Consider the following 22,992-nt stretch of genomic DNA (forward strand, 5'->3'; position numbering starts at 1 on the left):
CAACAATGCTGCTCATATCGACAATAAAATTAACAATAACAAAGTATTTTAATTCTGAAAGGGTGCCAAATACTTTGTATTATACCAAATTAAGGTCCTGCAGATAACCGACAATCTATGTGTTTCAAAATACTTCATTTCATTCAATTTTTCAATTTTGGTTGTGAACCCGAGGACTCTAAAAAAAAAAAATGTTAGTTCTAAACTAGCCGAGAAACATGGAGTGAAGACAAAGAAGGAAGTTTCAGTTTTAGATGTGGGAGGAGACATGAGATGGTTATTCCAGGGAAACACATACTGTCAGGTAGGGACTGAAAACCCAATCCACATAGTGCCCCTGGTGGGATTCGAATTGGGGTCCACTTTACTAACTGAACGGCCCAAGATGGGGGCTGTCTTGAGGCCGTAGATACTTTTCAGTTATACTTGAGGGTTTTAACTCGCGGTGCTGCGTAACTTTTTATAAAGTTTGAAAAGCATTAATTATTTTGATTTATATTTTCTCTTTAAGGTAATCAAATTATCAAAAATCTACGGTTGGATTTACAGGAACACAAAAATGTTGGTCCACTTTCCATCTGTCCTGTTAGTAGTTTTGTCAATGTTTGTTTTTTCAAGTCGCTCAAACCACACCAAATGTGTATGCAGGCTTACACTGAAACCATTTGAGTTGATTTTATCAGATGTTTTTAAAATAATTGTTTTTAAATCAAACTCAAATTTCCATCAAAACCTTATGTTTAAATTTACCTGCCTTGTCCGTCAATTTTTGATAGAAATTTGAAAGACACTTAAAAAAAATTGATGACTCAAATATTTTCAGTATGAAAAACCTGTATGTCAATTCACATGTTGAAACACTGGGGTGTTTTCTGAAACTTAAAAGCTACAATCATTTTTTCTTTTCCGCAAAGCGTAATTGACCGATCCAGTAGGCTCCGCCCACGAGGCACGTGTGAGCAAGAACACTTGGGGCTCTCCAATGCCTTTCTGCACAACTCTGCTGCGCCCGCCAAGATACGCGCACGCATGTCGGACCTTCGTTGCGCTGTGACTGGTCAAAACGCAATGGTGGGGATTGGTCTATTCTTGTGACCTGTTTATGTGAAAGTCACAAACTAGTTAGGAATGTGTGAGTTTTCTTGTCCTGTATAAAGAGAACAAATTGACCACCTTTTAAATCTTTGTTATTATTTCCGTTATTTTGCATAACTAGTCATGGAGTTACATTGTACAAATTATTCAGTTAGGACATTTGCCGTTGTGCCACATCGTCTTTGTGCCACAACGTCTGTTGTTAAGAGTCCCGACTACATTGCATTGTTTGCATCAATGCAATAAAATTGTTTCAAGTTCAGTGGGTCATAGATTGGTTTTTGTCAACATTATGCCAATTTTTATTTATTCTTGGTCCAAATCATTCATTAAATTGTTGCAGTACCTGCTGCTAACACATACGATTCAAACTTCCTATAGCCATCGGGCTAACTCGGTGGTATGCCTGTGATTTGCCTGTACATTCACGGAAAACTTGATCAAGGCGCCAACACATAAAAGGGAAACGGCTGAAGAAAATAAGATAACTAGCAAAGCAATTGAGTTTTGTGTAAGGGTTACACAATCTTAAAGCCTTTAAGGAATTCTGATACCATTTTCTGTATTGGAAAATTGATTTATTTAGCAGGCATGATATTTTGGTCCTTAGAAAATTAGTAGGAACTTTTTTGGAGCACAAGGGCTGACCTAAAAGGTACAAGCTTTTATAGACTTAAGATTTCTCTGATTTTTCTGAGGGCAAACAAATCGGGAAAGTAGGAAAAATATCATGTTTACTTAAATGACATTTTGAACCATGTATCAAATAAAAACAGGAATATAAAACAGAATATTAGATCTTTCTGTCATTGTTTTATTTGTACTGCACTATTATTTTGTACAATATACTGACATCGCTTGAAAATTAATAAACAGGGATTTAAAAGACAAAAACAAGTGTTTATAAACTTAACCAAAATTCAGTGTCATGTAGCATGACAGAATTTGAAATGCCAAGAGGTATGTGTATGTCCATAGGACATCTTTTGTTTGAGATAAGAATCTCAAATGGGTCTATTTAAAACAAAACAACAACTTTGTTGATGTCAATTTTTCCTGTTGAACAGGGCCAGATTTCCTAGAGCTGCTTAAGCAGAAAATATTGTTTAAAAATTGTATGCTATTAAGCATAACATGAGCAGGATATCGGTCATTTGTACTTATAGCGTGGTATTTTTAGCTAGTAAATAACCTTATTCTGTTAACCATAAATACTTTGTGCTTAGCTGCTTTTTGTGCATAAGAAGCTCTATGAAATTGAGCGGGGGGAAACAGGGAGTTCCTTGGGAAATAAACTGGTTTATTTACTCAAAATAGTCCTAAAGGTATGAAGACAAGTCTTCGCTCAGTCACGTGAATTTGACTTTGCTCAGTCATTGTAGAATCAATTAAGTGAATAATATGTTTCATTGCGGACTGAAAGAGTTTCAAAAGTGTGACAGCTGTCACAAAATCATAGAGCTGCTGAAGCACTAAAATAAGCTAAACACAACAAAGTTATGCTTACCAGAATGTGGTCACCAGCCAAACAACCATGTCACATGTACAATCTGTGACTGGTATCTTGCTTATTTATGTTAGCTCTATGAACTTTGGCCCTGGACGGTATGGCGCTCTGTCAGATTGTAAACAGGACACAGTGCAGTGGCTGCATTCACTTGACAGAGACATTGTTAGACTCGCCAAAAGAAGATTGAAGTAAACATGATCTTCAGGTTAATCCTGTTACCATAACTAACTTAATCCATCACAACTCAACCAGTAAACTTTTAAACTCTGAAAAATTGACTGGCCTTGTTTCAAGTCTAGTTGGTTTAGCTATGCATTAACCAATTCCATCAAAAAGAAGCCACACCGGTCCGAGTATTAAGATGGATACAGAAGGGATTAAGATGGGATTTTAATGTTATTGTAGAACGTCACTTCTTGATACTCTTCATTTGCCATAGACCGTCTAGTAAGTAGTGGATGTTCTCGACTCCCACGCCTTTGTTGACTTTCTTACTGTAAACAAAATAAAAAATCACAACAGTTTTAATTCCACCAGAATTGAAAGAAACTGTATGGCTTAATTAAATATATGGGTCTTAAAATTTAGATCAAACATAGCTCAGCATCCCTTGTAGAAAAATAATGAGTGCTTTGAGACGCCCTCGGGTGTAATAAAGCACTATATTATTTTAACTTTTGTATAAAAAAATTACAGTCTTACATGTCTGTTGCTGACATCTTCATGACTCCAATGGCCAGAGCATGTTCCTTTCCTTCAGCCATGATCGCCTACACAGGATCGAAATTAAGGAATTGAATGTCATCGATACAATGTCCCTAAAGCAGATACATCAAGTTTTTTTTCTTTAAAGTTACTGACAACAGGCATGCAACTGCCCGTTGAAAAAAAAAGAGAACTTTTTTCAAAAGGCACAACGCAAACGCCACGGGACATGATACCCACAATGGTACCCTAGAAAATGTTGAGGTTTATTATGCTCTTAGGTGCATTTTTAGCATGTACTAGGCTTATTTTACATGATTGTAATTGTACACTGTTAATGCCAGTTAATTTTTTTTTTTTTTTTTGTCTTTTTTTTTCACGTTTAAAGCCATTATACACTTTCGGTAAACAGTATTGTCCAAGTCCCACACTTCGTGTATCACAACTTATATATAAAATAACAATCCTGTGGAAATTTAGGCTCAATCGGACATCGGAGTCGGGAGAAAATAACGGGAAAACCCACTCCTGTTTTCGCGCGTTTCGCCGTGTCATGACATGTGTTTATAACAAATCCGTAATTCTCGTTAACGAGAATTTATATTGTTCTACCGTTTTCTCAAAAAGTAAAGCATTTCATGGACTAATATTTCAAGAGAAGTCTTTCACCATTACCTTCTGTAAACCCTGTAAATTATTTGTAAATCTGTGAACTTTTTTTTTTTTTCTGTACCGAAAGGGTCCAATGGCTTTAAAACTAAAAACGGTAAAATGCATGCCTGTGACAAGCTGTACATATAATAAATGCCACGTTAAATGTCATCCAACAATTTTCACCCGATGCTCGAATACTATTTTAAAATAATATTTTTTATCAAATCATCTTGGTACCATCGCGGTAAACAAAAACAGTTGATTATGTTAAACTGTGTAGAAAGTTCTTTCTCATTTTGATTCGGGTCTTGTAAAAATAATCCTGGTCCAGTACAAGAGGTGTGAACTACAAGCCATGTTGTCTTGTACACAACCCCCCCCCCCTCCCCCACCCAACCTTTCCCAATTTTGAACCCTGCTAGAAACGCCATAAGCTCAGTTCATACTTTAAGTGAAAAGCTAATTTTCTTGCCTCACAATTGGAAAAAAAAGGCACAAACCAATTACTGCATCACCAAAATTTGCTACTGTCACTTTCGTGTGAAGTCTGAAATTGACTTCATGATTAAAGGATACGACAACGGTGTCCTTGTCCGTATCCACCATTTTTGCACCCGGTGATGTTAAGCCTGGACACATGATGTTAGCGCCACTCAACACAAACTGGATGGCACCCCTATCGACCTGCTGATGTGGTAGGATGAAGGGATCTAAGAGAAGAGGACAAAACACAAACATATTTCTTAAACATATTTATTGTGCCAGTTTAAAGGGAGGGTATACATTTGGTAATCACTCTTAAAAATAGTGGCCATAAAAACTATTGGTTAGAAGTACAGCAGCTTTCGGTAGTATGAAGCATTTCAAGAAACATTTAATTCCGCTTTTATGGCAAGGATTTTTTATATGAGACATAATACTTCTCAGAGAGATTCCTATATGGGACGATTCTTCCTGCGTGAACGTACTCGCTCCGGATTGTTGGCAATATCTAAAAAATTTCGACCACCTTTTGAAGTGAAATGTTAGATGTATTGTATACATCTACATAAATAAGGGAATAAAAGGTTAGCAACAACTTTTTACACAGCCGTTTAAAGCCGGCAACGACCCTGCAAGGTTTTAAACGGACGTTTAAGAACGAGTCACTACTCTTTTATTCCCATTCATAAATGCCCTTTTGTTAAAAAAGGTTACACAAATACAATTACAGACACTTTGACAGTTGAAATATTTTTTTCAAAAACTCCGTGAAGAGTCTGTTGCGCGTGGGTTGTGTGTACGCGCGCGCGATTAGAAATAGATTACGCGCGCGCGCTTAGAAGTAGGTTACGTGCTGTTACTAATGGCTATGAATTGCGTTCCGCGTGATAATCTTGCGCGCCTGACACGCGGAAGCCAGCCGGTTATAAATACTGGTCATTATCAACCGTTTAAACACCCCCACGTGACGCGCCCTCACCAATAGGATTAGAGAAACTGTCTGGGGTATTTATGAATGTAGGATTAAAACTTTTGAATAGTTCCACAAATCTTAAGGTAAACTTTTCCTTTAAAGGACTCTGAAGTCTTTGGAAGCTTTCTCTTTATTGTCTCAGTGTTGATAAAGGACTTCTCTTCCTTGATTTACTTTTATTGTGGAAAAATCTGCTGAGCAGACCTCATCTTTCTTTGATACCATTCCTTACATTTGTGAAGAAGTTTCAGGGTTGGCATAAAATCATCTCGCTGCTTGAAGAACACTGGCTCCCCTCCTATGGCTAGAATCTCTATACGTTCATGACTGTAAATGAAAAATATAAAACCAAGGATCAATATTGAAACATATAACATAAGATTTAAACTGCCTCTAGCAACTGGGACAACCTTGGTGGTCTAGTTGGTATGACACTGCTCGAGAATTGCAAGGTCTTGGGTTCAAATCCCACCCCAGTAATATGCCTGTGATAGTTTTCACAGAGTACGCAGTGCTTACCGGATCGGTGTTTTGGGATAAAATGAATATTCTTATACCGAACCAAATTTATATAAAACATATATTATATGTATAAAAACATATTTTTTTGATAGACGCACCTGTCGATATATTTCTCAAAGAGGGTATGAAATTCGGAATGATAGGAATGTTCTTATTCGGACTCAATAATAAGTCTAGCGCGAGTACATTGAACAACTGGAGCAATCCTCTATAACATTTAACATATGCCAGTATTCGCTCATGTGGGATTGCTCAGTTTTAAGTTACTGGTTTGTTTTCCCTTACCATTTTATCAGTTTAATTGGCTCTTTCTTAGGCAGGATCAGGGCTCAATTTCACAAAGCACTCAAATTCATGGTAAGTTAAATTGTCAGTACAGTACTAAGTTACAGATCTTAGTACTTCCTCTTTGTGAACTCGGCCCCTGATCAGTGCAAAGTTCTTGTCGTTTCTTTGTCCCTAGCCCGTCGTTCGAGACTCTTCCTTAACAGAAAGCTCAGTTTTAATTTTTTAATTTTTCTTACCATTTTATCAATTTAATTGGTTCTTTCTTGGGTAGGATTTGATCTAAATAATCTTTAATATCTGGGTATTTGTCGAGGAGCTTTTCCCGAATACTGCGAATGACGGATGTTTTGACTTGGGTTGTTCCTGAGATGTTTTCCTTCTCATCGAATCTGCAATAAAAAAATATCATCATTCTTGTCAATTTGCAGTTTTACAAATTAACACAAAAAAATTGCAATTATTACGAGAGTGTCAGATTGAAGGTAAAGACTGAAAGTTTGGATGTAATAATTGTCATTCTTGGTATTGCTCTTCTGCCCAGTAACTGAGGCGCTGTACTCCTTTTTTTCGAAATTTTGACATTCTTGGTCGTAATAGCTCCTTTTTTTTTCGAAATTTTGACATTCTATATTAAAACCGGAAAACAGCGCCCCAGTTATTGGGTCAAAATTTTGAAAATGGAATACAGCGCCCCAGTTATTGGGTCTACTTCTGCCATAATTATTTATATAGAATCCTGTGTCCTTTCAATACAACTCGCATAACAAGATTGACTCGATCTTGGTCTAAGTTTCTCTTTCTTTTTAAAACCAAAACAAATTATCATCAAAATAGCTTCTTATTAATATACTTCCATGCTATTGTTGTTTTCACACAAAATTTGCGAAAAATCATTATGATTATATACTCTGTTATGAAAACAAAGACAAAGTCGAACATAAGATTTTCCAAGCAGCTCTACTCAACATATGGAAATGGTACAATTTGGAATCATAAAATGAAATGTCATTTATTTAATGACAGGAGATTTGCTGGGACTGCTCTTCTGTTAACTTTGAACAGATGTTGTTCACTTAAAAACATGAATTGAAATTGAATATGAGTCATGACAAAAAAAGCAAAAAACATTTCACTTCGTTATTTTTGGAATATCACACTTTACCAAGCAGTTCAATCTAAAAATGAAGCGTATGTCATTTTAAAACACCATATTCACTTACTTTTTAAACATCGTGACGGCTGGAAAAGGTTACACCATTGTCAGGACATGCAAAACATCAAGAATCTACACATTCACATGTGCAAAAATTTATTTTTTAAGAACAGCGCCCTCTAGTAAATTATTTCAATTTGGATTTTTTTCAAAATGGCGGCCCCCATTGAATTCGAGAGCCAGGTTGAACTGCGGAGGAAAAGGGACGAAAAACGTCAAGCCCAAGCAGTTATTTTGCAAGAGGTAATTCTTGAAGTATAATTCTTCAGTCTAGGTTTTTTCATTAGGTCTTATTTGGTTCATTGAGTGCTCGTTTCAACATGTTCAAGGAATGCTTGAGACTTTGTTGAGTGTGCGATATCTTTTTTGTTTTTTTCCGCTGACTGTGTTTGGCGCAATCTTTGACATTGCCCTTTTTTTTAATTCGCGCGGTGTGCCATTTTGTGACGGCGCAAACTTTGTTCAGGTTTTATTCTGCATGAATGTTTAATTTGCGCAGGATAGCCCAGGCGCAAACTAAGAACACCCTGCCTGAGCTGAGCCTGAGGTCTTTGTCATTCAATCGAGAGAAGAAGGGAGTTTGCGTCCAGTTAATTAAACTTTAAGTTAAAGTTTTGTATTCTGAACCTTAGGAAGACTTTCAAGAAACAGGTCTGTCCATGAACTGAGTGTAAAAACTGTAACTTCCTCGAAATTCTTGTGACATAAAAAAATAGGCAAAGCCAGCAGAGCCAGAGTCAAGACAAATCACTAATTCCTTGTTGTCATTTTTATTTGGTGATGTTGGGCACAAACTAGCCGCACGCCCACACGCTTGAAACTTGCACGGGCAATCTTCAAGACGGGCCGAGTAAACTTCAGGCTTGAAGTTTGCCCGCTACCATATTGTCAAGCTTGACATGTACTGCATAGTAAGCCCCATTCGTGTTGCCAAGGCTCGCTGAAGGATTCAGCTAGCCTTGGCCACACGGTTACAGCTCGATAGTCCGAAGGTTCAATGGTCCGAAGGTTCTTTAGTCCGAAAATTTGATTGCACGAAGGTTCGTTGGTCCGAAGGTTCAATAGTCCGAAGGTTTGATAACGATAGTCCGAAGGTTCAATAGTCCGATTGAAAATAAGGTAAGATAGTCCGAATTGACAATAAGGTTCGATCGTCGATTCGGACTATCGGACCTTATCATCGATTCGGACTACCCAACCTTCAGACCTTCAGTGTTAATGAACCTTCGGACTATCGCATCAAATGTTCGGATTAACAAACTCTTTTTTTTTTTCGGACTAATGAACCCCCTGTTATGGGAAATTTGTGCGTTCGGACTATCGCACCTTCGGACTATTGAACCTTTGGACTAACAGACCTTCGGACTATTGGGCGGACACCGGCCACACAAGTGGGCCTACTGCACAGTTAAATTTAAACCTGTGCTCACAAATTTAAATTGGGCCATCAAGTTTGCCTGCTCAGCGGAGGCTGAAGTTTGGGCAAGGATTGAAGTTTGCACCCAACATTTACAGACAATTTTTCTTATAAATTTTCTGTTAAACTTAAAAATAAATTTTCTGTTAAACTTAGAAATAAATTTGACACTTTGTTTAAAAAGACAAATACATGGCTCACTTTTTTTTGTAGTCTGACATTGACAGTGTTTATAAAATATAAACCGCTGCTGTTTCTCAAAGGGAAGTATTGATGCAAACCGCGTAGTGCATGTAAATGTTGTGCATCCGACGCGCAATTTTATTTCTGTGGTTAGACTTTATAGTGCAAAAGTTGAGAGCGCAAATTTTTAAATTGGCTTTCAAAGATCGGCTCAACATTTATAATTTTTCTGATCAATGAATTTAAATGATGGACAGGCGAGTTACATTTTTATGAATTCTGATAAAATGTCATCTGGCCCCTGAACTAGTCCCACTAGTGTGGCCAAGTGTGTTCTTGCAACATTGCTCTTAATATTGCCCCAACCCCAACTCTTTTCAATTACAGGCTAAGGCGATTTATGATAAAAAGGAACGAAGGAAAGAGGCACATAGACTAAAAGGAGACGATAAATGGATGTTGACATCGGTTACTGACCGCATTCAGGCTGAGGTAAGGATAACCTTAACGCTTCTTCAAGTTAGGCTATGTTTGAATTTCCGGCTGTGGCATTCAGTGGCTTGGGACGGACTGTTGAAAGTCCAACCAAACCTAACACCTCACCAAGGCCCAACTCCATAAAGCTGTTTAGCAGAAAATACTGCTTAGCATATTTCTTTGCTAACCGAAAATTGAGTGCAACAATGTAAATTTTATATGGAATTTTGGCTGGTAACCAGTTTCTGTTATCCCGGTAATCAAAATTGTTCTGTGGTTAGCAAGTTTTTATGCTTACAGGCTTTATGAAATTGGACCCAGGTCTTGGTAGAGGTAACCTCATACTATAAGAGCACAAGGATGTAGAACAGAATGGTTTGGGAGGGTTATTAAGAGTTAACTACACATCAGGCATAAACTTCTTCCTACTTTAGTCTGATTTTCAATTTGTTTTGCGCTTGGGTCAGAAATATTGTGATTAAATAGTCTGAAAAGTCTGTAAAAGCCTGTATTGACCCATTTCACCTGACGTCATCATCAGAATAATCTTGGATGCGCCATTTTGGTGGTCAATGTCAACGTGTGTTATTCAGTAGTGAAGTGCGCATTTTTAGGTGACGCGGCGTTTACACTTAAGCCTTTTGACCACCAACATGGTGAGCGTGTCATCAGTCGCCGCGTCTGACGCGCGTGCAAGGGGTCAATAGACGATGTGACCTACATGTATGTTTACATTCAAACCGCCCTCTGTTGAAAAAACACTGTATACGTCATGTTTCGCCAGTCAAAAAGACGCGTAGTAATGGTAAGAATGCATACACTTTCTAGCTGGCTGCCATAACACAAAGGTTTTGCCCGGCAGGATGCACGCGAATCATGTTATGGTTTTCGAGTGACGTCAGAGGTCACATCGTCTATAGAGATCCGTCTGTGTACCCATTCTTGTTCCTACCTTTTTCCCAAACCAAATACCATGCCTGATGTGTTCTGTTTCTTAAAAGTTAGCGTCAGAAAACAAATTTCGACAATTGTTTTGTGCATATTTTTTTCCATAATTCAAGAGGATGTTATCTTTATACTGTTTTGATTGATTATATGTTTATAGGTTTTTCTTTTTATCTTTGAAACAACAAAAATTTAATGAAATAAAACCAAGTTAAACAAATTCAGTGGGCTATTTGGTTCGTCTTTTTTTCTTAATTCTGGAGGGATGCTACCTTTAAATATTTTTTTTTTAATAGTTCTATGTTTGTAACTATTCAAAAAATGAAATGAAATAAAAACAAATTCAATGGATTGAGCCAAATTTTGATATTTTTTTACTGATCAGGGTGAGCAGCTGAAGTCCAAGAAACACAAGAAAGAAAAGAAGAAGAAGAAAAAAAGAACGAAGGAAAAGAAATCAAAACAAAAGCATAAACACCAGGAGAGTAAAAGTGAATCGTCCTCTGATGATGAAGTAAGTTGAAGATGAATTGTTAAAAGAAGAACACTATATCATTTGAGACTCTGTACAATGAAAGCATTGATGCTTGCATTATAGTACTCAATGTTCAAGTTACTCTGTTCAAAATTACACATATTCTTCCAAAATTGTAGCATTTTAGGAAATAACAAAATTTAAAGGGAATTTTTTTTCACTATGACCAGCTTTATAGACCCCCTGTACATTGTGGAATGCACTTCCGAACAATGCGCATCTACAATTTCTGCATTTTAGGGAATCAATTCCTTTATACACACTGTGACACCCAAATTGACTCCAAAAATTGGTGGCAGGATGGACACATGTAGGTGCGTGGTGTGGGAAAGATGTCTATGCCATGTAATTTATGTGTAAATCTTTGAGTATTTATTTGTTCAATCTCACCTAGACCCAGTAACTTGTATTCCTTTTTACGAAATTTTAACATTATCTGTCGTCAAAATCTCACCCTTTATTACAGGATGACTCTGATGAAATGCAATGGGTCGAGAGTACGTCTACGTCATCCACTGCCACAAAGCAAAATACTGACACGCCACAAAAGCAAACTAAGACAACACAGGTATGATAACAGTTCTGCTTCTAGCCTTTGTTTCTCTGAATAGTGTCAGAAAAGGTTTGCAATGATAGTTGTATCTTATTTTTAGTGGCCGAGCGCTTGAAAGCACTGGACTCAAGCTCTGGTGTTTCTGATCCATGAATGGTGGGTTGTTTCCTTGAGTACGAAACTTAACCATGATTATTTCTTCAGTCTCCTGAAGATGACTAGAGCAAGCTAGTCAAAACGATGAGACAAATTCAAGAACTGACTCCGCGGTAGTGCAGTTGATTACGATCTTATAAGCTGAAGTACATGTAGTAGTCCCAGCCAATTTTTTATACCTTCCACCTGGGTAGTAGTTAAAAAGCAGGACAGTTCTTTCCAGAACTGAGAAGTCTCCCGAACATCCGATAAATCTACTCTGCAGTAATAAAATAAAAAAATGCAGTTCTCTAAAGAATAAACTCTACCTGTCAAGTAGATACACACAATGTGTTACCCAAAACCACATATTTATTGATACCGTACCATGCAATGCCTCAAATCCTATACATGGTTATTCAGATGGGACAATAAGCTGTAGGCCTTGTGAATAAGGATTTGTAGTGGTAGTAGTGGTTAATCCCAGTGTTTCTGTAGTAGTGGTTAATCCCAGTTATTCTGATTCACATAGCAAGCACCCGAGTTTACAGGTTTAACTCATTATGATTATTGTTTCTTTACCAGAAATATAATATAATTACAAATAATTGTTTGTGGGTGTCTTTGCTTACTACTTCATTTTTGTTATTTAGTAGGTTTAAAGATTAACATTTTGCAACACTTTTAAGACGCTTAACTCGTTCAATTCTATGTTTAAATAAATCTTTCGTTGAAAACACATTGTCTGAACTCATTTTTCTTGACAGAGAGAAGACTGGATGAGTAACCCATTTGACTTGGCGACGTTTTCTCGTGATGATGTCAGGAAAGAGAAGGCATCTAAGATGGATAAAGAGACAGAAAAGGAAAAAGAGGACCGGATGATCTTAGATACTGTGAGTTTTGGGAGTTGGATCTCAGTTTGGATGAGTCCCTGAATGGATTGTTAAACTGCTTTCACAAAATAACAATATTAAATTTTTACATGACAGCCCTGAAGGGCGTATCAAAAGCGCTTCTGACATTATTACCCCTGGTCACTGTGCCATATATATTATTCCTTAAACCATCTCAGCTCCTTGGGGAATATACGGCCGGTGTTGCAATGAGTACAAAAAAGTGATGTGAATACTTAATTCCAGACTTTTTGTCTGAATTTAGTCTTCTTCTTTTTTATATCTGCCAAGTGGTTACAAAAAAGCTGTAATCTTCTCCATGTAAAAAAGAAGAAGATGATCTTTGATTTACTTCTCTAGCTCTGAGGTTACTGTTCCCATATCTCCTTGAAACCTATAACTCCAGAGTTTACCAAAAACTTGAAATGCTATCATTTTAGCAATCTGAACTTGAGTTAAAGCAAAACACACTTATTATTTTAGTGTATCATGGTCGAGTGTGGGTTTGAATTCTCGGTCAAGACATTTCTATCCTGGAGCAAGATTCTTTACTTAAAGTGCTACTCTTCACCCAGGGGCACAAACGGGTACCTGCTAGGGTAGATGTTGATATTGTATTTGAAAAAAACATTTTAAACACCGTGGCATCCCAGGACTGTATGTACTCCACATTGAGCTGAGAAAGATTTAAGGAATGTGATTGGTCCAATGTCAAGGGCCAAATTTCATAGAGCTGCTTAAGCAGAAAATATTGCTTGACACATTTCTGTCAAGCAAAAATGGTCAAGACACCAGTCTCAAATTGTACATGTGACATGGTAGTTTGGCTGGTAACCTTTTTCTAGTAAGCATGATTTTGTTGTGCTTAGCTGCTTTTTGTGCTTAAGCAGCGCTATGAAATTGAGCCCAGGTTGCTAATGTAAAAGCCTATTGATACATTATTGTAAAATGCACTGTATGAGAACTGGTTATTTTTTATTATTATTATTGAAAGATTTATTTGTCTTACTCTCGCCTTGTATCTTTATCCCCAGCCTGGTCAGTCGGAGAGAGAGATTAATCCATTCTGGAAAGATGGAGGTAAAGGTCTCCCTGAGGCTAAGCGTAACTTACCCGCAGTCAAGTCAGGCATCGCTGATGGAGGTGCTGGGTGGTTGAGAAGGGCATTCAAGAGGATTGTTGAACGTTCCGGAGAGGAGGGCAGGTCAGTTGCAGACCTCGCTGCAGAAAAATGGGGTGTAAGTTAATTTGTTCCTATTAATAAATACAATTTCTCTGAAAACGTTTTTTTAATTTTTTTAAAAGTAGTTTGTGATTACTCATAGCTAATAACAGTGGCTTCTTATGTAGCACTCAAATCCGTCACTTGGTTACACTCATGGTGCTCAAACATTCTACCCCATGGCCCAATTTCATGGAGCTGCTTAAGCAGAACATATTGCTCAACAATTGTCTGCTAAGCAGAAATGAGCAGGATACCAGTCACAACTTGTACATGCAACAAGGTAGTTTAGCTGGTAACCTTATTCTGGTAAGCATAATTTTGTAAAGCTTAGCTTTCATTCCTTAAGCCATCTCGGCTCCCTTGGGAGTATACAGCCTGTGCTGCCAAATTTTATAGCACACCAAGCTAAATCAGTCACAATAACCATCTCTGCCCTCACAGGTACCCATTTACCCCTGGGTGAAAAGAAACAATTATGGGTGCGTTCGTTTAGCTTTCCTGGGTCGACCCCGGTCTGCCCCGGTACGTTCGAATAGCTTTGACGGGGCTCATCCGGGTCAGCCCCCAGTGCCCTGCTTTTGGAGTGGGTCACTTGGGGGTGACCTGAGGTGTATGCCTTCACCACGAGAGGGTGAGTGTGATCGTTCGATTAGCTCTTGTCAGGGGCTCACCCGAGTGAGCACTGCAGCGTCGACACAGGGAAGCTTATTGAATGCACCCTATATTGAAAACTCTTGCTCAAGTGTCATGACACGGACACCTGAAATTGAGACCGATGCACTCAACCCCTCAACCATGACTCGCAACAAATGTAGGACATCCAAGTAATTTCTTGGTTGCATTTGCCAAACTTGGTTTTTATTTTAAAATGTTTTGCTCATTGTTAGTTTAAAAACCTTCCTTTTATTTTTCCTTGTGATTTTGTTGTTAATTTTATTTTATTTGAATTGTTTGTAGTCTCTAGAGAAATACCATGAGCTACTAGCAAAAGCAGAGGGTGAGGATGACAGACAGCGTCACAGAGACCGAGACAGACCCCGTCATAACAGGGACACACATAGAGATACACACCCCAGGGGAGAGAGGGACGAAGGGAAAGCTAGAGAACCTCAAAGCAACCGACACAGAGATAGAGACTATGGTAGAGATAGTGATAGAGACTATGGTAGGGGAAGAGACTACAGACATCATGACAGACCAGGAGGACCAAGGAGCAGAAGCCCTGAAAGAGATAGTGATAGAACGAGAGACAGACACAGAGATACAAGGGGTGGGGAATCAAAGTCATTGAGTGGAAGGACTTTCATGCGACCAGGAGACTCTGATGAAAGGACGAGCGGAAAATTGAAATCTTTTGAAGGTATGAGAGGGATGTTTAAGAAGCCCGGGGATGAAACAACCGATAGGAACGTCTCAAGGAGAGACAGATATCGTGATGATGATCGGAGACGAGAAGATGGCCCGACACCTGGGTGGAAGAAGAAGACATTCATAAGACCGAATGAAGACAGTGAGAGGTCACCAAAGACATCATCATCAAGAGCATCACCACCATCATCATCATCAAGAACTTCATCTTCATCATCAGAAACTCCGTCATGGAAAAAACAATCATCAGTAAAACCGAACGAGTCAGAAAAGACATCGACAGCGATCGTTGACAAACCCTCTGCAAGGCCCCCTAGCAGTGAGTCGTCGTCGTCTAGCTCTGAGAGTGACAGTAGTAGTGATACTGAGGGTGAGAAATCCCCCTCCCCACCCCCAAGGAGTCTGAGCGAAGCAGAGATGAACCAACTAGGTGCTAAGATTGTCAGAGCTGAACTCATGGGTAATGAGGTAAGATACACTACTTGGATTTTTATATTCACTTTGTGAGTTTGACTCATACTAAGCTAACCACTGAATTCACAATGACTAGAATAAGTATTGTCATCTAGTTACTGAACCACAATTTCTTGATTTGTGCAAATCATAATCATAGATATTTAACTAAGAGAAAGTTCTTGATCGATACTTTTCAAACACTTGATCGTCTTAATTTGTACATTTTTCGTTGATGTGAACATAATATTAACATTTATTGGAAATGTTATTGATTGGATATATCATAATATGCAGTTAAACCGGGTTCATACTTTACGAGTAAGCAAATGCAAAGCAAATTTTTGTCACGTAATAATCAGTACACATTGTTTTTCCAATTGTGACGCAAGAAAATTTACTTCGCTTTCGCATGAAACATGAGCCTGGTTTTATCATATAAGGAATTCTGTAATTGTCCAAAATTTTGGTTTTCTATTTTGTATTCATGTCTGCTGTATTGCTGTATTGTGGTTTGTTGTATTTCTGTCAGTAGAACAACCATTGATAAAAAGCTCTGTCTGTTTTTGTGGTTGCAATCTTTCAGGAGGCACTTTATAATTTGTTTTGTAATAACTTGTTTTGAATAATATATTAAGTGCAATTTAATGTTACAATAATACAATTCAACTTGTCCTTAATTTTACACAAAAACAGACCAATATAAAATACTAAAGTTAAAAAGGGGTTATACGGTACAATAGAGAAAGTGTAGGCCTAAATAGAAAGTGAAAAAGTAAACTCTAGAACAATAAAAGAAAGTAGGAAGTTGTTTAAAATTTGAATTGTATCTACTTTTTCCCTTTTTTTGTAGGCCTTCTTTTTTTTCTCGTGAAATTAACAAATGAATTTGAAAACAAAAATACATTGATAAATAAAACTACCTAAAGATACAAATTTTTATTTTACTTAATGAGGATATAAGTGTTGAAACCAATGGTTCTTTTCAGAATCACCACAACTCAATTAGAGATTATCATTACATGGTGTTACCGCAAACCTTACTATATCAATGATAATTTCATTATTTTTAGGATCTAGCAAAACGATTGAAAGCCCAGCTTGAAGGAGGCCGTCAAGCCAAAGCCGCCCAAACCACTAAAGGCCCAGAGAGAAAGGGTCAACAAGCCCAGGGTAGCAAGACGAGTAAAGAAGCTGGATCTGAGAATGAGCAAGAGGAAGTGGTGTTAACACTGACGGATAGAACCGGTCAGAGCTGGCCAGTACCAGAACAAACTGGTTTAGAATCCAATGACAAGGGCAGGAAGAGAAAGAAGAAGAAGCAAATTGTAAGTTTGACTCAAGTTTAAAATTGGAAGCGAAGTAGTCCAGGGGCTGATCCAGGTTTGTCGAGAAGGATGGTGTGAAATTTGGGGGCTAATTACCTAACCAAAATTTTTCAGAAAAGTGCTGTTGCTTTATCATAAAGTGGGTATGGGCCGAATTCTGCACGTACGATCATCATTCTCTGCCGAATTTATGAACTAGCTATAAAGCATAGAATGCCTGGGGTGGATTTCACAAAGGTAGTCCTAACTTAGTCTGGTCCTAAGTTAGGACCAGTAACTCATCCTAACTTAGGACTGGTCCTATCTCATAGCATTGCCTAGGACTAGTCCTAAGTTGGGACTACCTTTGTGAAATCCACCCCTGGTAACATGAGTATGCACGCACACAAACCAAAATTCCCTACTAACCTGTAAAATGTGCTTGCTGAAAGCATGGATTCCCTGCTTCCGTAAACACTGATTCTTTGCTTCTGGTCAGAATGGATTAAACTGTCCCTGGTATTTATGAATAAAGTTTCATTCCGTTCTGTAGATGGTGACTCATGACAAGGATGGCAAGAGAGAACGTTATTTTGGTGACGATGATCAGCAAGAGTTGAAGGACATGGTGAGGAAGGAAAGAATGACGTCTAGCCAAGATCAGCTGAAGATGTTTAACAAAGTGGCCAATAAGGTATGTAGGTTCAACAGTGTTATTATTGGCTTTTGACTTGCACCCCGAACAAATATATTGGTAAAATGCGCAGTAGAGTATATAAATGTATGTGTTTGGCAATATAAATGCCCTTTTTATTTTTATGATTATTATAAAACAGTGAGACCGCCAACATATAGCTAGATGACTCAGTTTGGTAGAGCGCTGTAGGGTTAATCTGGAGGTTGTTGGTTTAAGTCATGCTCTTTATTTGTCTGCAACCCAAAATCATTGCAAAGATGCGTGACAAGCTCTGTATACCCAGTGCTTTCCACAGGCTTAACTGGCTCCAATTTAACAGAGCTGCTTAATCATAAAAAGCAGCTATTAAGGCTTAAACAAATAATGCCTACCAGCCAATCTACCCTCTCAGATGGGCAAATTGTGACTGGTATCCTGGTCATTTTCTGCTTAGGTAGCATCTATAACATCTTTGTGGTAACCACTGCTGAAATATTAACAATCCCAGTGGTCTAGTTGGTAAAACTTCTGTTCTAGATTGGCAAAGGTCATGGGTTCGAATCCCACCCAAGTGATATGCCCGTGATTTTTGTTGTCGACATTCTGAAAAGTACTGAGTATACACACACCGATGTAAAGGTAAAACCATAAATTAATGTTCTTTTTCTCCGATGCAAGTTTAACATCTTTTGTCAAAAGTTTATTTTTTGGGGGGCGAACTATTATCTGAAAAAGAACTCTTCGGAAAACTGATAAAATGAAGGATAGATAAGGACATGGCTTGACCCAATCTTTGTTTTCGCTTGTCTTTGTAGGCGCTGGAGAAGTTGACCGAAGACTACACCCTTGATGATATGTTTGTCTCCACCGCTGCCCAGAAGGGTTCTAGTGGACAGGAAGGATCAAGGGATCGAGCCGCTGCGATCAAGCAGCATCGTAGCATGGCTGCTTCTCTAGCTAACTGTCCCTACTGCCTAGACAGCACAATCATGCAGAAACATCTCATTATTGCGCTGGGGATTAAGGTACTTTTGCTTTTGCATATTTTAAAACTCCAGCGGCTGATTTCACGAAACGTTACGCAACTGCGTAAGTCCACAGTGTTTATGGCGCAAGTTGCTTCATAAACATTACGCAAGTGGACTTATACAGTTGCATAAAGTTTCATGAAATCGGCTACTGGTAAATATTTATTATTAATCAAGAGGGATCTTCAAAGCATTTGCTTGGCAACAAGAAACATTTATTTTCTATGTAAAATATTTATTTGTTGATTTTGATTAACTTTACAAATTCATACACATTTATTATTTCATGACCTTTTGATCATTTTTATGAATATGAAAATACAATTAATGACCTTATAGCAAGTAGGATTTGAAACATTGCATGGTGGAAGTATAACTGAGAGAGGTTTGCGGTAACGCCATGTGAATATCTCTTTTTGAGTAGTGGTTCTAAAGAGAACCGGTGGTGATCGACTTGATCAGTCATGTCAGTAGGCCTATGGTCTGATCGTCTTCAAGCGAATGAAGATGACTAGAGCATGAGTCGTAAACCACCATTTTTTTTTATAGAACCACTACTACTACTCAAAAAATATTCAAGAGAATAATGAAAGAAAAAACCAAATGAAAGAAATTTGCACAAATATGTGTTCTTTCAGATGCCTAAAAAAGTCTTAACTGTGAACCGGGCTTAAGTGTGATTATTTAACCTTCTTATTTTGCAGGTGTATCTGTGTGTACCAGCCAACCAGTCTCTCACTGAGGGTCATTGCTTCATTATTCCGATGCATCACACATCATCCAGTACAGCCGTTGATGAAGATGTCTGGAGTGAAATACAGGTAGGTATTCTCAAACTACACAGTCAAGAAACCTATGTTTATGTTGACTAACAATACATATAATTATTATAAATAATAATCTTTTTTTTTTTATCATGCTTTAAACACCCGAAAGAGCGTCCTACAGTGCTTCCAACATTATTACCCCTAATCACTGGGCCATTTAATTGTGCAACAAATATGCACTACTAATCTAAATCAATCACAAGAACCATCTCTACCCTCACAGGTACCAATTTACTACGGGGTGGAGAGAAGTAATTATAGTTAAGTGTCTAGCTCAAGGACACAGGTGTCACGACCGGGATTCAAACCCACTCTCTGCTGAACAGAAACACCAGAGCTTAAGTTTGGTGCTCTTATTCGCTTGGCCATGCACCCCAAATTACAGCATTTTGCATTATGGATTTCTTCATCTTTTAGATCTATCGTAAGGGTCTTACTAAGATGTTTGAAGATCAAGACAAAGATGCAATCTTCCTTGAGACGTGTATGAAAGCTCGCAGTCAACGACACATGGTGATCGAATGCGTACCAGTTCCCAAAGAAATTGGCGACATGGCGCCTATCTACTTCAAGGTAAATAAATCTGAACTTAGCGTGATCTGGGCTCGATTTCTTCAAGAGCTAAGATTGATCTTAAAAGGAAAGGTATACGATGGATAATCACTCTCATTATTGTTTCGAGCAGGCTCAAAGTTCTAGAGCACCATTCCCGATAAAACCCATCCGAGTGTGCCATGAAGTTCGTAAACAGACCATAAAAGTCGCTACTCTGTTCTCTGTTTGCACACAGTTTACGCCAGTTTGGCTTCATTTTTTCACGCAGTGAGACTGAGTTTAGTGTGATGGAGGCTTTAACCACCACTAACAGGTTTCACCAAATATGAAAAAAGAGAGCAATAACAACATTAAAAAATAAATATATATAATGACAAAAAAGGAATCTAAAATTATAATAAATAAAAATGTAAAACACATGTAAATTAGAATGTCCTACATACAAGAAGATCTTCATCATTCCACAACAATATTTTAATACATTGTGTTTCCTTATTTTTTTAAATTCAACTATAGAAAGCTATCCAGGAATCGGAGTCAGAGTGGACCCAAAACAAGAAACTTGTGGACACAAGACAAAAGAATATCCGTAAAAGTGTGAGTTATTTTCTTCTGTTAGGCCGACGCTGGAGAACAATTGCTCAAACGGTTGACAGTTCTGTTCTTACTTATTACTTGATTGAAGACATGAGCAGTTCTGGAGTTTAATCTTTGAATGGGCACTTCTAGTGAAAAATCTTAAATCTGAAGGGGCACCAAGGCCAAGACCTTGGCTCAACTTCACAATGGAATCAAATCCATCGTAAGACAAATTGTCAGTATTACCCTAGTCATTGTGCCATCACACTTTACTTAGCAACTACGATTGATTATATTTTTCATTTTTTTATTTTATATTTTATGCACGTCACCAGACAAACAAGGCCTGAAGGCCACTTCAAGGTGTGGGCTACAATAATTTTTTTTTTCCAGAGGCTGTTGCCACCAACTCTTAGGGCTGAAGCAGGGTTAACCTGTTAACAGTCCATACGGATGTAGGCTTGGGTATCATCAGTCCGAAGCCTGGCCGGTAGAGCAGAGAAAGCACTGCCTCCCCAGCTAAAATTAATCTAAGCTCTTTGTAAAAAAGGCCCACGGTCAATAAAGGCCACTGCCTCAGTGGCCTCCTTGTCATTCTAGGCCTTTTTTTTTTATGCAATTTGCCAGACACACAAGGCCTGAAGGCCACTTCAAGGTGTGGGCTAAAATTATTTTTTTTCAGAGGCCGTTGCCACCTACTCCTAGGGCTGAAACAGGGTTACCCATTTTACAGTCCATACGGATGTAGGCTTGGGTATCATCAGTCCGAAGCCTGGCCAGTAGAGCAGATAGCACTACCTCCCCAATTTTACGTAGCAAGTGTCACGACCGGGATTCGAACCCACACTCTGCTGATCAAACACCAGAGCTTGAATCCGGTGCTCTTAACCGCTCGGCCATGACATGCCACACGCCTGCATGGGTTCAAAGATGTGTTGTTTACTTCTTACCGATTTCAATATTTAAACTGGGTTGTTTTTTAACAGAAAATAGGGAGATTGTCAAAGATTAAGACACTTTTCTGTAAGTAAAAACTTACCAGTAATTGATTATTAATTTAGACACTTTTAGTCTATGTCTTGTACAGGCTGTTCTCAACTACAATATAGACAATTTGTATATTGTATGTCTTTGGACAGGTCTCGAGACGTATCTCGGATCTCAAGACCACCATTTGCTGATCTCAGCCTTGATATTGTACATTGACACCATTTTGATAAACTCCAATTTGGCAAGATTAGAAGAACTCATCAACTCGGTTTCTTTTCTCCAGATACCTCAAGGTTTTCCGTATTTCAGTGTTGACTTTGGCTTAGACGGAGGTTTCGCTCACGTCATTGAGGACGAGGATGTGTTTCCTCATTATTTTGGAAAGGTAATTATTAATAAAGCTGTTAAGCAGAAAATTCTGCTCAGCAATTTTCTCTGAAGCAAAAAATAAAGTGGGTCACCAGTCACAACAATGTAAAGTTATATAATTTTGGCTGGTACCCTATTTTTGTTAAGCAATACTTTTCTGTGATTAGCAAGTTTTTGTGCTAACAGACTTGATGAAAGCGCACGTCACATGATGCAAATCTAAGGGACAACCAGGGTCCGATTTCATGGCTCTGCTTACCCAAGTATTCTAGGTTTTTTGGTTTGTTCACATGGATGGATTGCAAACCTACAATCTCTGTTGTAGGACACAACCAAAGAAGGGTATCTTTATTTATATGACTTTGTGTCCGCTTTGTTTCCATGGCAACAGGAAGTAGTCGGAGGGATGATGGATTTGGAGCCGCATCTTTGGAGACGACCTCACAAACAGAACTTTGATGATCAGCGTCGGAAAGTGCTGCAATTCGGAGAGTGGTGGAAACCGTTCGATTGGACTCAGAAAATTGGCAAATAGATATAACACCAATCAAATGTGTGGGATTAACAGATGTTTACCTCAGCAATAAACTTTGCATCAAATGGATGGAATGATTGTCTGAAGTTGCCCTGGTAACAAACTTTGCATTTTTACTGCTAAATTATTGTCTGTGATTGTTTCAAGTCATTTTAACATTGTAATTCCGTTTTTTTTTCTTGTATAATTACCCATGACTGAAAAATCATCCACATCTATGTAGTTACACTACAAGGTTTAAATTCAGTGTCCTTTGTGTTGTGGATGACCCTGGTTCGAATCCCCAAGGGAGCACTTTCCCCTATAACAATTATCTTGGTTTTTTCTCCCATATTTTAAACTGAAAATTCTTTGTCTTCTCTCTGTGTTTTTTTTTGGCTAGTTCAGTGATTAAGTTTGCTTTCCTAAGAATTCTTGGCTGCACAACCATAATTTATCAATGAAAAGTATATATTTTTTTTCCGCAACAAAATCGGTAACCACATTTTTGTTTTGA

At 38.2% G+C, this 22,992-nt stretch overlaps 2 protein-coding genes across 2 annotated transcripts; one reads left to right on the forward strand and one right to left on the reverse strand.

Annotated features, from left to right (window-relative positions):
• Positions 1–1,888: 1,888 nt before the first annotated feature.
• Positions 1,889–7,543, reverse strand: LOC139936735 (malignant T-cell-amplified sequence 1-like). Its single transcript, XM_071931637.1, has 6 exons — positions 7,451–7,543; positions 6,467–6,619; positions 5,653–5,747; positions 4,541–4,674; positions 3,308–3,375; positions 1,889–3,099 (listed from the first exon to the last, which is right to left on the reverse strand). Exons 1-6 carry the CDS (start codon positions 7,459–7,461, stop codon positions 3,015–3,017), a joined length of 546 nt encoding a protein of 181 aa, XP_071787738.1. The 5' UTR covers positions 7,462–7,543; the 3' UTR covers positions 1,889–3,014.
• Positions 7,544–7,577: 34 nt separating this feature from the next.
• LOC139936736 (CWF19-like protein 2) lies at positions 7,578–22,988 on the forward strand. The gene is made up of 15 exons (XM_071931638.1): positions 7,578–7,686; positions 9,431–9,535; positions 10,851–10,979; positions 11,467–11,568; positions 12,456–12,584; positions 13,619–13,822; positions 14,767–15,645; positions 16,704–16,958; positions 17,491–17,631; positions 18,429–18,638; positions 19,346–19,462; positions 19,886–20,041; positions 20,540–20,620; positions 21,876–21,977; positions 22,353–22,988. The coding sequence occupies exons 1-15, from the start codon at positions 7,597–7,599 to the stop codon at positions 22,494–22,496; spliced, it is 2,844 nt and encodes a 947-aa protein (XP_071787739.1). The 5' UTR covers positions 7,578–7,596; the 3' UTR covers positions 22,497–22,988.
• The last annotated feature ends 4 nt before the right edge of the window (positions 22,989–22,992 follow it).

This window comes from Asterias amurensis, chromosome 4, assembly GCF_032118995.1.
Source record: "Asterias amurensis chromosome 4, ASM3211899v1".
NCBI lineage: Eukaryota > Metazoa > Echinodermata > Asteroidea > Forcipulatida > Asteriidae > Asterias > Asterias amurensis.